The sequence below is a fragment of the Misgurnus anguillicaudatus genome, chromosome 22 (genome assembly GCF_027580225.2).
Source record: "Misgurnus anguillicaudatus chromosome 22, ASM2758022v2, whole genome shotgun sequence".
Classification (NCBI taxonomy): domain Eukaryota; kingdom Metazoa; phylum Chordata; class Actinopteri; order Cypriniformes; family Cobitidae; genus Misgurnus; species Misgurnus anguillicaudatus.
Window position 1 is genome coordinate 32254101 of NC_073358.2, and position 13781 is coordinate 32267881.

The 13781-nt window shown below is 37.9% G+C and overlaps 2 protein-coding genes across 9 annotated transcripts in view; one reads left to right on the top strand and one right to left on the bottom strand.

The window, feature by feature from the left end:
• Positions 1-58: 58 nt before the first annotated feature.
• Positions 59-5378, top strand: arpc5lb (actin related protein 2/3 complex, subunit 5-like, b). The gene is made up of 4 exons (XM_073860410.1): positions 59-524; positions 3552-3624; positions 3734-3910; positions 4749-5378. Exons 1-4 carry the CDS (start codon positions 385-387, stop codon positions 4809-4811), a joined length of 453 nt encoding a protein of 150 aa, XP_073716511.1. The 5' UTR covers positions 59-384; the 3' UTR covers positions 4812-5378.
• Positions 5379-10216: 4838 nt separating this feature from the next.
• The window catches only part of scai (suppressor of cancer cell invasion), a 32753-nt gene continuing 29188 nt past the window's right edge, over positions 10217-13781 (bottom strand). For all 8 annotated transcript variants that reach the window (XM_055199452.2, XM_055199450.2, XM_055199447.2 and 5 more), the window contains one exon: positions 10217-12971. In XM_055199452.2, coding sequence (XP_055055427.1) covers positions 12825-12971 — 147 coding nt within the window. In that variant the 3' untranslated portion in view covers positions 10217-12824. The remainder of the gene's footprint in view (positions 12972-13781) is intronic.

Sequence of the window (13781 nt, forward strand, 5' to 3'; positions counted from 1 at the left end):
CCATTTTCTTATGACATCCAACTAAAGTTCTCCATATTCAAAACCACTTTGATTTTAGATGTTAAAATACCCACTTATTATCAGTGGTTTATATAAATATATAGAATATAGACTTTACTAAACAATAAAAACTCCAAGCACTCCCACCCAGCAGGTGGCAGTCGTGCTCAAGTTTTCCAGCACTATCGCACCTTTCACATTAAATATTCGCTTCTAAAATCGGTACACTGAAAGCTCATGTGGCATAACACGCAGATCTCGAACGACTCTGACTGTCTACGCATACGTATTTGAACGTTTTTCAATGATTTGGCTATAACCAGAGACTGAAATCTCACATCAGAGCGCATACACGGTCACAGCGGACAGACGGCACTGGCCCCGATGGCCAAAAACACACTCTCATCGCGCTTCAGAAAGGTGGACATTGATGAATTCGACGAGAATAAATTCGTGGACGATCACGACGAGGCAGCCGATCAGCAAGGACCAGATGCGACGGAGGTCGACAACCTTATCAGGCAATATCCTTTCATATGAGCGCGAGGCATGATGAACGTGGACCGTGTGACATAAGCGCGCGCCCCGTGCAGTACAGTAGGCAACTAGAGATCATGATAATTTGTTTACGTGATTTTAACTGTTTTTGTGTTGTTGTTGTTGTTGTTGTCGTTGTTGTTGTTGTTGTTGCTTAAGGTTGCAGTTTGCGTATTACTTAAGTTAGCACCAAAGAGTTGAGTTTTAAAATGTAACAAAATTTGCATTTGACGCGTAATCATGAATATAAATACATAACAGTTACCTGTTGCAGAATATGGCTTTAGGGTCTTATTTAAAGTAGCATACAAGTTACTTTTCTTGACGCAGTTTTTGTAGAGCTGTTTGTCTTGACAGCTCAGATACATTATTTTTGTCATTTGTCAAAGGTTTTTAATTAAGTAGGTATGCACATTTATCTCAATGTAATACGCATTTGAAGCAAACAAACGTCTTCATTGCGTCATCTTATTAAACATGTCAAGGAGATGTCAAGAAGAGTTGTGTTTTCACATGCTGTACAGTACTACTTGTCATTCTTGTTTCAGTTTTGGTCTGTTTACAATCTCCATGGTGCCCACTACTCTTATGTGAAATGTAACAAATCTATCTGGTTTACGGTTGTGTTGCAGCCAAAAAGACACTTTTATCCAACCCTACTTAAAGTGCATTCAAGTTACGTCTTTATGGGGGTTCAAACCCATGACTACCTTACCAACAGAGCTACAGGAGCAATAAAAATAGCTTTATTCATTCAAGGTTGTTATTCTTAATGTGCTAAGTAAAGAGTTTGGACCTGGCAGAATGTAAAAATAAAAAATTTGACTTCCATATCTGATGCCTGTCAACCTGGGACTTGACCCTCCATTGTGCCCATAGACCTCTGATTTGCATTGGGCTTTATGCTTCCTCTCTGCTAACCAATGGTACCCGATATAGTACGTTCCTGCTGATGATATCTTGTGTGGCTTTGATGGAGCAACCAAAAGTCAAGGCCAAATTTACTTAGCATCAGAATAATTTATGCAAATACTTTTTTCTTACACAAAATAAGCAAGCATGTTACTTTAGTATGATTGGCTACATCTCCTTATTTAGTTTCAAAATCATTGGTTTGGTTTTTATTACTTCTCGAACTCATAGTCAGCACTGTTTAACTCCTCATATGGTCAACAGAATAGCTTGTGAAAGTCCTCTTATGTGATTCTCCATCGCAAGCTTTTGAGTATGATAATGTAATTGCTTGACTTCAGTGGGTACCAGTGTTTGATTTCTTTAGCAGCACCTTATTTGCAGTGGGAGGATTGTAAAGAGCTTAATCTTGCTGAACTGCAAGGTATTATTATAGAGCTTAGAAAAACAAGAGGTCTCTCAGGGGCCACTCGGTCCCATTAGAGTTTGTTGATGTTTTGAATCCCAGGAAATTAACTTAGGATGCCTCCCTAAGATGAAAAGATAAAAAAGTCTGCTACTGGTTTCATTGGGACGTGTTTGATGAATTGTTAATGGTAATGTTATTTACCATTATTTTAGGGTATTTCAGGACAGGTTTATTTAAAATGTGAATTCCACCATCCACCAGAACTTTATGGGGCGGTTACCTGGACAGGGCCTATCCTAGTCCCAGCCTAAAATGCATGTTTGAGCTGCATTCATTTAAAAAAACATGGCTTGGCTTGTACTGACACAGCCTAACATTTATCAGTGCCTATGTTTTGTCTCAAGATGCACACCAGTGTTGTTTATTAAAGTTTGTTTGCAAAAACTACTTATATAACTAAGTCCTGTATTAATCTAAACCCTGTTGGGGAAACTGCCCCTGAATGTTTAATATCTGGAATAAACAAAATGAGAAAATTGAAAAATGAGTAAACCCCTTTAATCTGGTTTTAATTGAATTATTATTTTTATATTTGATTTAAGGTGAACATTTTTTTATATTGCAGCCATTATTTCAAAAGTCTGGTATTACGAGGGTTTATTTAATGGGACAATCCACTTTTTTAAAATATGCTCATTTTCCAGCTCCCCTAGAGTTAAACATGAGATTTATTTACAGTTTTGGAATCCATTCAGCTGATCTCCAGGTCTGGCGCTACCACTTTTAGCATAGCTTAGCACAATCCATTGAATCTGATTAGACCATAGCATTGCGCTAAAATAACCAAAGAGTTTCGATATTTTTCCAATTTAAAACTTAACTCTTCTGTATTTACATTGTGTACTAAGACCAACGCTACTGAAAGTAACCAAGGGGACTATTTTTGGGCAGTGCGTAATATCACTACGCCTGCTGCAGCCATGTTACAGCAGCAAAGTCCTTGATTATTATGCCAGAATGAGAGTATAGCTCCTAGCCATATCTGCCTAGAAAATCACAACAGTCTGTCAGTCTTAGTACACGATGTAACTACATAAGAGTCAAGTTTTAAATAGGAAAAATATTGAAACTTTTTGGTTATTTTTTAGAGTGATGCTAATGGTCTAATCAGATTCAATGGATCGTGCTAAGCTATGCTAAAAGTGGTACTGCCAGACCCAGAGATCATCTGAATGGATTCCAAATGAGCATATTTAAAAAAAAAAAAGAGGAGTATCCCTTTAAGAAAACAAATTAGAGGTTGGATAATGTGTCCCAAATAGATAAAGGACAACTAAGGACAAGAAGTTTGAATTATTTGGGAACACAAGATCATGTGTTAAGAATACGGGTGCTTTGAGACTCGGTTATACATCTAATTTGGAAAAAATCTGTCTTATTGGGAATGTGCCATGAAATCAAGGATAGGCGTGTCTTGCACTATTGTCATGTTACATTAATGTAATATTTCATTTGATTTGAATTGTTGGAGAACACAGCAGTCAAAATGTATAGCACACATACTGATCAATCATCCTGGTTCTTGCGAGCTTTGTCTCATTCGATTGTAAAATGTGTCTTTGATCAAAGTGTATATCAGTGCTTATAAGTCAAGGACCTGATAGATTTTGTTCCTTAACCAGTAATAATGCACAGGGGACATGATGTCGGCCCTCCAAGTTGCTCTTAGAAACCCTCCAATCAACAGCAAGAACCCAGCAATAAAGGTACACAGTGTCAACTTATTTTTAGACTCAAGATATATGTGGACCAATGACTCAGACTGCATGATTGTATGAAATACTTCACATCAGATACTTTTTCTCTGTTTCTAAGGAAAGAGCTCAGAATGTGGTGGTAAAGGTGCTGACATCATTTAAGAGCAGTGATATAGAGTCTGCTGTTAAATCTCTCGACAAGAACGGAGTCGATCTTCTTATGAAGTACATCTACAGGGGTTTTGAGAAACCAACAGAAAATAGCAGCGCCATATTACTGCAATGGCATGAAAAGGTGAAGCAGCTTCCCAAATATTAAAGTGATTCATTAAAGCAACACTATGTAGTTTCCATGTAAAAATGACTTACAGCTCCCCCATGTGGTTGAAAAGTGCAACAGTGCCTGGTATCAGACACTCTTCTGCAGGCAGGGGGAGGGGCGGGGCTGTGTGTTCTACCCTCCACCGCCACTTTCAGAGTGTGCTTGTAGCTGCTAGGAGGCTGCTCAGGTTGCAGCAACAGTACAATTTGTCCAGTTAAAAGTTGTTCTATCACTGAAATAATTTTAGAGACATTATTTAAAGGGAAAAAAAACATTAAAGGAGGGGTGCACGATTTTTGAGAAATGCTTTGGAAAAGGGAGTCGGGCCGAATACCAAAACACACTTGTAGCCAATCAGCAGTAAGGAATGTCTACTAACCAACATCGTTGCCTGGGTTGCGTATGTGTGGGGCGGGTCTATCAAAAGAAGGTCCAGATTCTTTTGGTGATTTCAGATGTCAACATTGGCTTTCAGAGATAGTGCACCCCGCCTTTAACTTCCATAGTATGAATTCAAAATACTATGGAAGTCAATGGTGCTATAAATGGTTTGGTTACAAACATTGCTTTAAAAATCTTTCTTTGTATTCAGCAGAACAAAGAAATTTATACAGGTTTGTAACAACTTGAGGGTAACAGAATTTTCATTTTTGGGTGAACTATTCAGTTAAAGATCACTTTTAGTCTTAAATGATCCAATGATTGTTTTGTCACATTTAAATGTTCACAATGTTGTTGTAAAAACAAGCAGAAGCCTATGTAAAAAAATTTTAAAAGCCTTATATTATAATAATACTGCCTTTTTTTTCAGGCATTTGCCATTGGAGGACTAGGATCTATTGTTAGAGTTATGACAGCCAGGAAGACCGTATGACTACCCGACAAGACCCGAAAACACGCCATTAAAAGACACCAAGGACTTAAGGCAAGCTTGCCTATTACTTTAAAGGAAAGAAGAGATCATCGTTTTGATGCAAAAACAAACTGTAAACAGTAGAGAAACACAGAAGCACTCGTTTCAAACTGATAAAGATAAACTTGTGAAAGTTAACTTATGCCAGTATATCATAAATTGTTCTATGATGTACTGGCATTTAAAAAAGATCTGACTTAGGCATGGTTTTGTGTAAAAACAATGATTAAGTATTCAAAGGTAAACAAAACAATCCCAGTGTACATGATTTGAGTTTCATGGTGAATACAGGATTTTACACATTTATGATTAGGAGAGTGTAAGTAAACGTGTGTCAGTCCGTATTAGATGGATGATATCTGATTTGAGGTGACCCGTTTAAAATTTTAACTTTATTTTATTTCACATCTTTGGTGCCACACTCTTTCGTTTGTGCAGAGATTTAATAATGGAGTGATGTACACCAAAGGCGAAGAGTGGGGATCGTTGTAAAGTGCCTGCTACAATAAAAATATTGGATCTCCTTTATGTTGTTGGTTTTCCGGTGTTTGTTTTTGGTTTGATTTGCCATGATTTAATGTTTAGCAATCTGGTAATGCTGTAGCAAACCTGTTTGTTAGCTCCGTCTGGATGATGACCTACAGAAGCAAGAAGGGCAAGCAAATTAAGATAATACATATGAGGAAGTGCTAATAAAAAGGGTCTTAAAATGGTCTTCAAATCATTTTAAAGGATGTGCCACTGATAACTTGTATCATGTCAAAACCAGTGCCTCTGGGATACTGCAGTAATTTCACTACAGGTTGGAACGAAGGACCAGGAGTCATATTCATCTACAATAATAGCTCTACATCCATAGATCTATAAATGTCTAATTTGTTTCGTCCTTTTTTAATGCGATACAAACATTTCACGATTAAAAGCCTGTATGTGAAAACCCAGGTAATGTCATTCTGTGAAAATATAAGCTTAATATCTTTAATAATGTTGACTGAGGTCAAAGATTAATGGTTCAAGTAATGGTGCAATGTTTATGTTGTTTATGATGAAATAGAACAGTTTTGACTGAAATTTGGACATAATATGATGCTGGCCCGAGAATTTCGGGTGTTTGTTCTGTCGCCTCCCACCTCTGCGGTGGGTGTATGGGTGCACTGGAGCAATCCAAGTGCATGGAACTTTCGTTTGCAGAGACGTGAAACTCACAGAGTGGTCGGGGGTGTTCACTGATGTGCTCACACAAAAATCGCTGCAAAAGATGCTTTCCAACAGGTGTTTTAGCATTCGTTGTAAACTTGTGGACCTATTTTTCCAAACGCCTCACACCCGTACATTCTTCCGTTGAGAGCTTGAATAATAGACACTCCAGCCCAGTTGGTGGCCGCCTTTGCCAATTGCAAGAATACAAACAACGTTCCCGGCGCGGAGTAATACCATACCTCACAGCACATCTAATACAAGTCAATGGAGTTGGACAAAAACTATGATTAAACCTGTTGGAATGCGTCTTTTGCAGCAATTTTTGTGTGAGCATATCAATGAACACCCCTGACCACTCGGTGTGTTTCACGTTTTTGTAAACGAAAGTTTAATGCATTTTAGGAAGGATTGTTCCAGTACACCTATGCAGCCATTGTAGAGGTGGGGGCTGATACAACAAACACCCGCAAATTCTTGGGCCAGCATCATATGTCCAAATTTCAGTCAAAACCGTTCTATTTCATCATAAACAATCTGAAAACAGGGATTTAAGTGTAAAATACCGATCTTGTCCTTTAAAGCATAACATGTCAGAAGTAGATCTATACTCTCCACCAAGCAATTACAAATCCATGGACATTGGAAGCAACAAAAAAGTGTGGGTGGGTCCAAGCATTTACTGGGAGATGCCATTTTCTTGTCATTTTTAATTAAACAATTGCTTTTATAGGCTTAAAGCTTTGCTTACCTTGTTGTGTGGCGGGAGTACAGTTAGCAAAAGTAGTGAAAACACGAAATTGAGTTTAAATTTTATGGACTCTAAGGCTCTGTTCCAAATGGACTTGTGGACCTCCTCAGAGTCCACACTTTGATGACATCATGTAATGCAGACCTTAGGGACCCATGACATGAGTCCAAGAGGGTGCACCGGAGTCGTATTTTGGGACAGAATCTAGCGTCACGACGGAAATAGGTAGAGAACATCACATCAGGAGTGCAAAGGGGGTGCTGTTGAGCACACTTTTGAGCGTAAAAATGACAGATGGGACACCCTACGGACTGGTAGACTAAGCGAGCATGTGCAATTTAAGGCCATGAGACCGAAAGTCCACATGAAGTGCACCATTTGGGACAGGGCCTAAATGAGTCAAGTGGAATGGATTTGAGGAAGAAGCAGCGGAAAAAGTCAAGGCTATCTCTCAAACACGTAACTTAACAAGTTTAATTTATTAGTGGAATGGATTTGACTGACGGCGCTCTGACAAGTGAACAGACCAATGCGCTAAATTAGAAAAAAAGTGAGTGGGTCCAATATTATTACACTGTAAAAAAAACTTTGCTGCCTTAATTTTTGCTAAATCAACTCAGATTTACTAGAGATTAAATGTGTTACCTTTATAAAATATAGTTGACATATGTCAACTTAATTTTATAAGGTGTAAGAACTCATCTCTTGTCAAGATAAATAATAGTAAGTTAAAATGACTTTTAAATCTGAGTTGATTAAACTAAAAATTGAAGGCAGCAAAGGATTTTTTACAGTGTAGTCTTACAGTGGTCTTATAATGGTACTGACACTCATGTATAAATCTAATATGTGGAAACTATCTATACCATATTAAATTGCATAGCATCATATTTTTTCATTGCATCATACTGCATTGAATGACATCGTGTTGAACTGAATCGAAATCGGACCGCAGTGCATTGTAATGGGGTGAATTGCATCGTATTGCACTGGTTGCTGCTATATATGTATTGCATCGTAGGCTGTGCATCGAGATGCGTATCGCATCGGAGATGCACATCCCTAGGGCTACTGTAGAAACATGGCGACGACTTCCATGTAAGGAGACCCGCAATGTATGCAGATTAAATGGCTCATTTTAAGGTAATAAAAACAATACAGTTCATTATGTATAGTCTTTATACAAGAGGTCTTCTCAGGTCCAGAGGAAATGTACCCCACCCGAAATGACCTGAATCAACCTGAGATGCATAAATATTTTTTTTCTTAAAGAACGATTTGACCCGAGACAAACCCAAGAAAATTAGCCCCCTGTCCGACACAACCCAGTGGCATTTTTTTTCTTATTGGACCCGAATGTTAACGGCACGACGTGTCCCCAGCAGCACACAACGACACCAAGGTAACCGCTCAAATGTGCATTCAAAATTGATTGACAGGTCTGGCTCAATGAAAATTAACCTACTGCCAGCCACACAATGTCGCAAGCACTCTTAGCAAACAGAAGAGAAGTTGGAAAGGGACTTACGAGAGATTGTTTGGGCACGGCAAAAACACATTCATTTTAAATTACCAGAGGCCTAAGAAACTTTTAGACCCGAACTTGCTCGAGTCTCAGGTCGGACCTCGGGTTTTCGGATTTAAGTGGAGCCGTAAAGACATCTATATACACCACTGATAATATAGTTATGTACAGTACTGTGCAAAAGTCTTAGGCCACCATACCAGAATTAGATTTGTTGTTTTAGTGTTATAGTGATCATATATAATATGTCTCTGTAATAACATACATCCAGAAAATACAGGAAATGTGTATATAGTATTAAAAACTGTAAAAAAATGTAAACTGATGTGTCAAGTTTTTAGTGTAAACTCCCCTTCCACTTGAGCAATAGCAGGAAACGGCAGGATCTATTAAACTTAAATAAAATTAAATCCTTATTTTTTTTTTAATTGTCTTTTTACTTTATTCTGCTCAAAAACGCTCAAGATGTGTTTAGTGCCAAGAGAGGTCACCCTAAACACAGACGATGCCTAAAGAAGACATTTAGTACAATTTCATTTTTTTTTGTACATATTTCCTGTATTTTCTGTTTATATCTTAATAAAAAAGATTGAAAAATAAAAATGGATGGACATTAAAACTTCTTAAACAACAAGTCTGGTAGTGGTGGCCTAAGACTTTTGCACAGTACTGTACACTCACCTAAAGGATTATTAGGAACACCACACTAATACTGTGTTTGACCCCCTTTCGCCTTCAGAACTGCCTTAATTCTACGTAGCATTGATTCAACAAGGTGCTGAAAGCATTCTTTAGAAATGTTGGCCCATATTGATAGGATAGCATCTTGCAGTTGATGGAGATTTGTGGGATGCACATCCAGGACAAGAAGCTCCCGTTCCACCACATCCCAAAGATGCTCTATTAAGTTGAGATCTGGTGACTGTGGGGGCCATTTTAGTACAGTGAACTCATTGTCATGTTCAAGAAACCAATTTGAAATGGTTCGAGCTTTGTGACATGGTGCATTATTGTGGTCATAAAGGGATGGACACCACCAGCCTGCACAGTAGTAACAAGGCATAATGGATCCATGTTCTCATTCTGTTTACGCCAAATTCTGACTCTACCATCTGAATGTCTCAACAGAAATCGAGACTCATCAGACCAGGCAACATTTTTCTTGTGCAAATTGTAGCCTCTTTTTCCTATTTGTAGGGGAGATGAGTGGTGCCCGGTGGGGTCTTCTGCTGTTGTGGCCCATCCGCCTCGGGGTTGTGCGTGTTGTGGCTTCACAAATGCTTTGCTGCATACCTCGGTTGTAACGAGTGGTTATTTCAGTCAAAATTGCTCTTCTATCAGCTTGAATCATTTGGCCCATTCTCCTCTGACCTCTAGCATCAACAAGTCATTTTCGCCCACAGGACTGCCGCATACTGGATGTTTTTCTCTTTTCACATCATTCTTTGTAAACCCTAGAAATGGTTGTGGGTGAAAATCCCAGTAACTGAGCAGATTGTGAAATAGTCAGACCGGCCCGTCTGGCACCAACAACCATGCCACGCTCAAAATTGCTTAAATCACCTTTCTTTCCCATTCTGACATTCAGTTTAGAGTTCAGGAGATTGTCTTGACCAGGACCACACCCCAAGATGCATTGAAGCAACTGCCATGTGATTGGTTGATTAGATAATTGCATTAATGAGAACTTGAACAGGTGTTCCTAATAATCCTTTAGGTTAGTGTATATTATATTGCATTTCTGCAGAAGTCCCACATTACACCTTTTAAGAGACTTTAGCCTGAATTCTCAAAGAGGCTCACAAACTTTCTTTAACTTCCTAATTTGATTTAAAATCTAAAATAAAGAATGGAATGAAAGTAGAATAAAAGCGATTAAAGGCACACCAAAAGTTAAGCAAAACAGTCATAACTTTTTAATGTTCTTAAATAGCATTCTTAAAAACAAAAGCTTGCATGGTTTGGTATCATCATCACATTTCTTCATTGTTCTTTTTTCTGTTTTAACAACAAACATCAAATATAATTTGGCAACAGATAAGACAAAACATTTAAGTGATTAAAAACACATGACAACTGGACAATGCAAGTATGTTCCACTAGCAACTCTAGAACCCCTTAACTTATAAAGAAAGAGTATTCTGACCATTACATCACTTTTGAAAATGTTCCCCACGACAACAGCAGGAACTGGTAGAAATCACCCGTACTACACCTTAGATATGGCCCCACAAACCATGATTACAATAATAATAAAAAAACAATACACAAATGTACATTTTGTCTATTCCTTCAAATCATGGCTGTTAAAGCGATTAACTGTGGCATTAAAATAAAGATACAGAAAAATCGGGTTATGTCCTGGTAAGAAAAGCACTCAAGATAAAATCATCTCTCCGTATCAAAACTGTGTTGCATTTTTGTCCCAAATCCAAGATTGGTAAATTCTTGCATTTCATGCATACCGTAAGTGCTTTTAATTTGTCCCTGTGCTCTTATTTTAAAGGGAGGCTGTGAACATAGCACTACACAATGACAGCCTCGGCGAGAATTTACAGGGTAATTTAGAGAATGTTGAGACATTACAAATTAAATAAAACAAGCAAAAACATTCAATGGTCAACCAGTCATGGTCAGCAGACTAGAAAGAGAGGAAACAGTGGCATTCACCATCTGTTTCCCTGCTCATCTCTTGCTTTTGGCAAACCAAATAAAGAGCTAGGCCGTAAAACAATCTGTGCCTGCGAGAAAACACAATTGTCTGCATAATTTGGGCAGTGGAAAATCCATGTAAATGTTGATTCTGTTTGGCAGTGATTTGTTCGGCAAACTTCTCTCTTTTTCTAAAGCGGGGTATTCTTGGAAAAATACGTTAGTGGAAGCAGCTCTATTTGGATTATATTTAATCTTGCAAACATGCAAAAATACAAACGTGATTCAATGACAAGGGTCGAGTTGCCGTACTAAAAGGCGAGAGAGATGAGAAGGTATTACATTAGTCTATGGGACCTTGTGCTCTCCACATGCAAGAGTCTTTTGGTCCCATTTGATCGAACTGTGGGGGGATAGTAAACCATGATGACTGATATTTTCAAATGTGTGCCATTTTCAAAGCTACTTGCCACTCTCGAACAAGTGTGACATAATGGAATGATCTGACATGCCTCTTACCAAAAGCACAATAAATATAACATCAAAGTCAAACTTAAATAGTGCAAGTAAAGTGCAAGGCTATTATTGTAACCATTATCATCATCATTATCTTTGTGATGTAATGAAACAAACAAAACACATCAATTAGACTCAAAAAGTCTACTTGTCCTTGACATGGATGGATTGTAAAGGAGGAGCTCTTTTGCAAGTGAATGTTGGAATGTCATCTGACTGCGGGGTTGAGACAGTGGCATGGTCCATTCACAAATTAGACACAAGAACACTGCCCCTGTCACATGCAGGGGTCATCTTTTCACAGATCTGCCACGACGAACAACCCAGACAGACACACTTCTCTGCATCACATTAACTTCTTAGGACTATACATATATATATAGAGAGATATATATACACAATTTTTTACCTATATACAGGAAAATTAGCATGTACGTCTCTGTGACGTTATAAAAGACAACTTTGTTGGCTATTGGTGTCCACTGCAGACATGGAATAAGACATGAGGTTATTACATCAGTTATGTAAGTATGGGTTTACCACACTACTGAGGCATGCTAAAAAACTCTTTTTTAAAAACTGTTGACAGAGATCCTGTTAAGGACGTAGCGATTAATTGACAGACAGTTAGCGGATTACCAAAATGACCTTAAAAGAGGCACGGTGAACCTCCATCAAAACGCCAGGCTAAAATCCGCGGAAAAACGAACGAATGTTAACGGACAAAAACCAAAGAAAAAGGCAAGACGTATAAAAGTTCGGAGGAAAAACGAAAATGCAAACATGCAGCACGCTTCCTATGGAAAAGTGTAAACGTTGCAGAGGCAAAGTGTTAAGGAGGAAAAACAATCTTCCTTTTTCGAACTGTGTTTTGCCAAGGCCAGAGGCTCATTTTGGAAGAATTTCCCTGTAATTACACCTATTAACATAAAAAATGTTTCCCTTCACATTCTGCAATGCTTCTTTTTTAGCATTGTTACCTTGTGCTCTCTATTGACCTTCAGTAACTGTTATAGCTGCCCTCAACAGGTCTGAACGTCCATGTGCCTGCCCTCATACAGTACATGCATGCATGTATAAAATCAACATGTTCTCCTGTATGCCGGGAGGGAGCAACGCTCCGGGTGTGTGTCGTTTCTTAAAATATATACATATGTATGTGAACGCGACTGCCCAGAAAGATGAAACATTTCTCTTGAATAGTTCTTAAACTATCTAGATCTAAATGTTTAGAGCAAGTTTATTCAGAAGAAACTACCTACAGTACAACTTGTGTATGTGTGTGTGTATGAGGTTGTGTATGTGCGTAAATTGGCCTGGTGCCACCATGTGGTCAATAGTTATCCAACATGCCATCAGAGAAAAGGTTTTGCACGTCCAACATGGCTGCCAGCTCCAGCACGTGTTTCTGTAGAAGGCTGCTCTCCACCATCTCCTGTTTAGGCAGCGGTGGGTACGATTCTGGAAAACTCCTCGCTTCCTGTAGGAAACACAGAGAATGATTTCTCATTTAATGTCAAAGTTTTTTTTTTTTCAAAAGATCTCTAGTCAGATTGCTATTAAATAGATTTGTCTTTGCAATGGCATTACATTGATAAATGATGTTGATTTACATAGTAGCTCAATTCAATTGCTGGAGCATAGCCTTAGCTACGCAAGAGGTCATGGTTTGATCCCCATGGGACAAACTGATAAATGTACACCTTGTAATACAGTGTAAGTCGCTTTGGATAGAAGTGTCTGCCAAATGCATGTATGTACATGTAAATGCTTCATTAATTTTACTTATCTGACAGGTTTAGGCATTCAAAGTAGGGCTGTCAAACAGTTGATTGCGATTAATCACACAAAATAAAAGTTTGTATAATTTATGTGTGTTTGTACTGTGTGTAATTATTATATATACATACATAAATACATAGATAAACATTTATATGGGAGAAACATTTATGTTATTTATATATACATATTATATTATTTATATACTCACACACACAAATCGGCCTAATTTGCGTTTCAAAAAATTCTAACTTGAAAATCATTTACTTGTTTGATTTGATGTTTATGTTATATTGCATATAAATAAATATTGTTGCGGTTTTCATAATCTCAATGAATATCACTTAAATATAAGTTGAGAAGAACTTTTTTTTATTTTAACTTTCCACAGCAACTAGAAGTGAAAGACACTAAAAAACTCATTATTTGCATTTAACTTTGTTAATTTCCATGTTCTTAAAGGAAAACACCACCATTTTTCAATATTTTACTATGTTCTTACCTCAACATA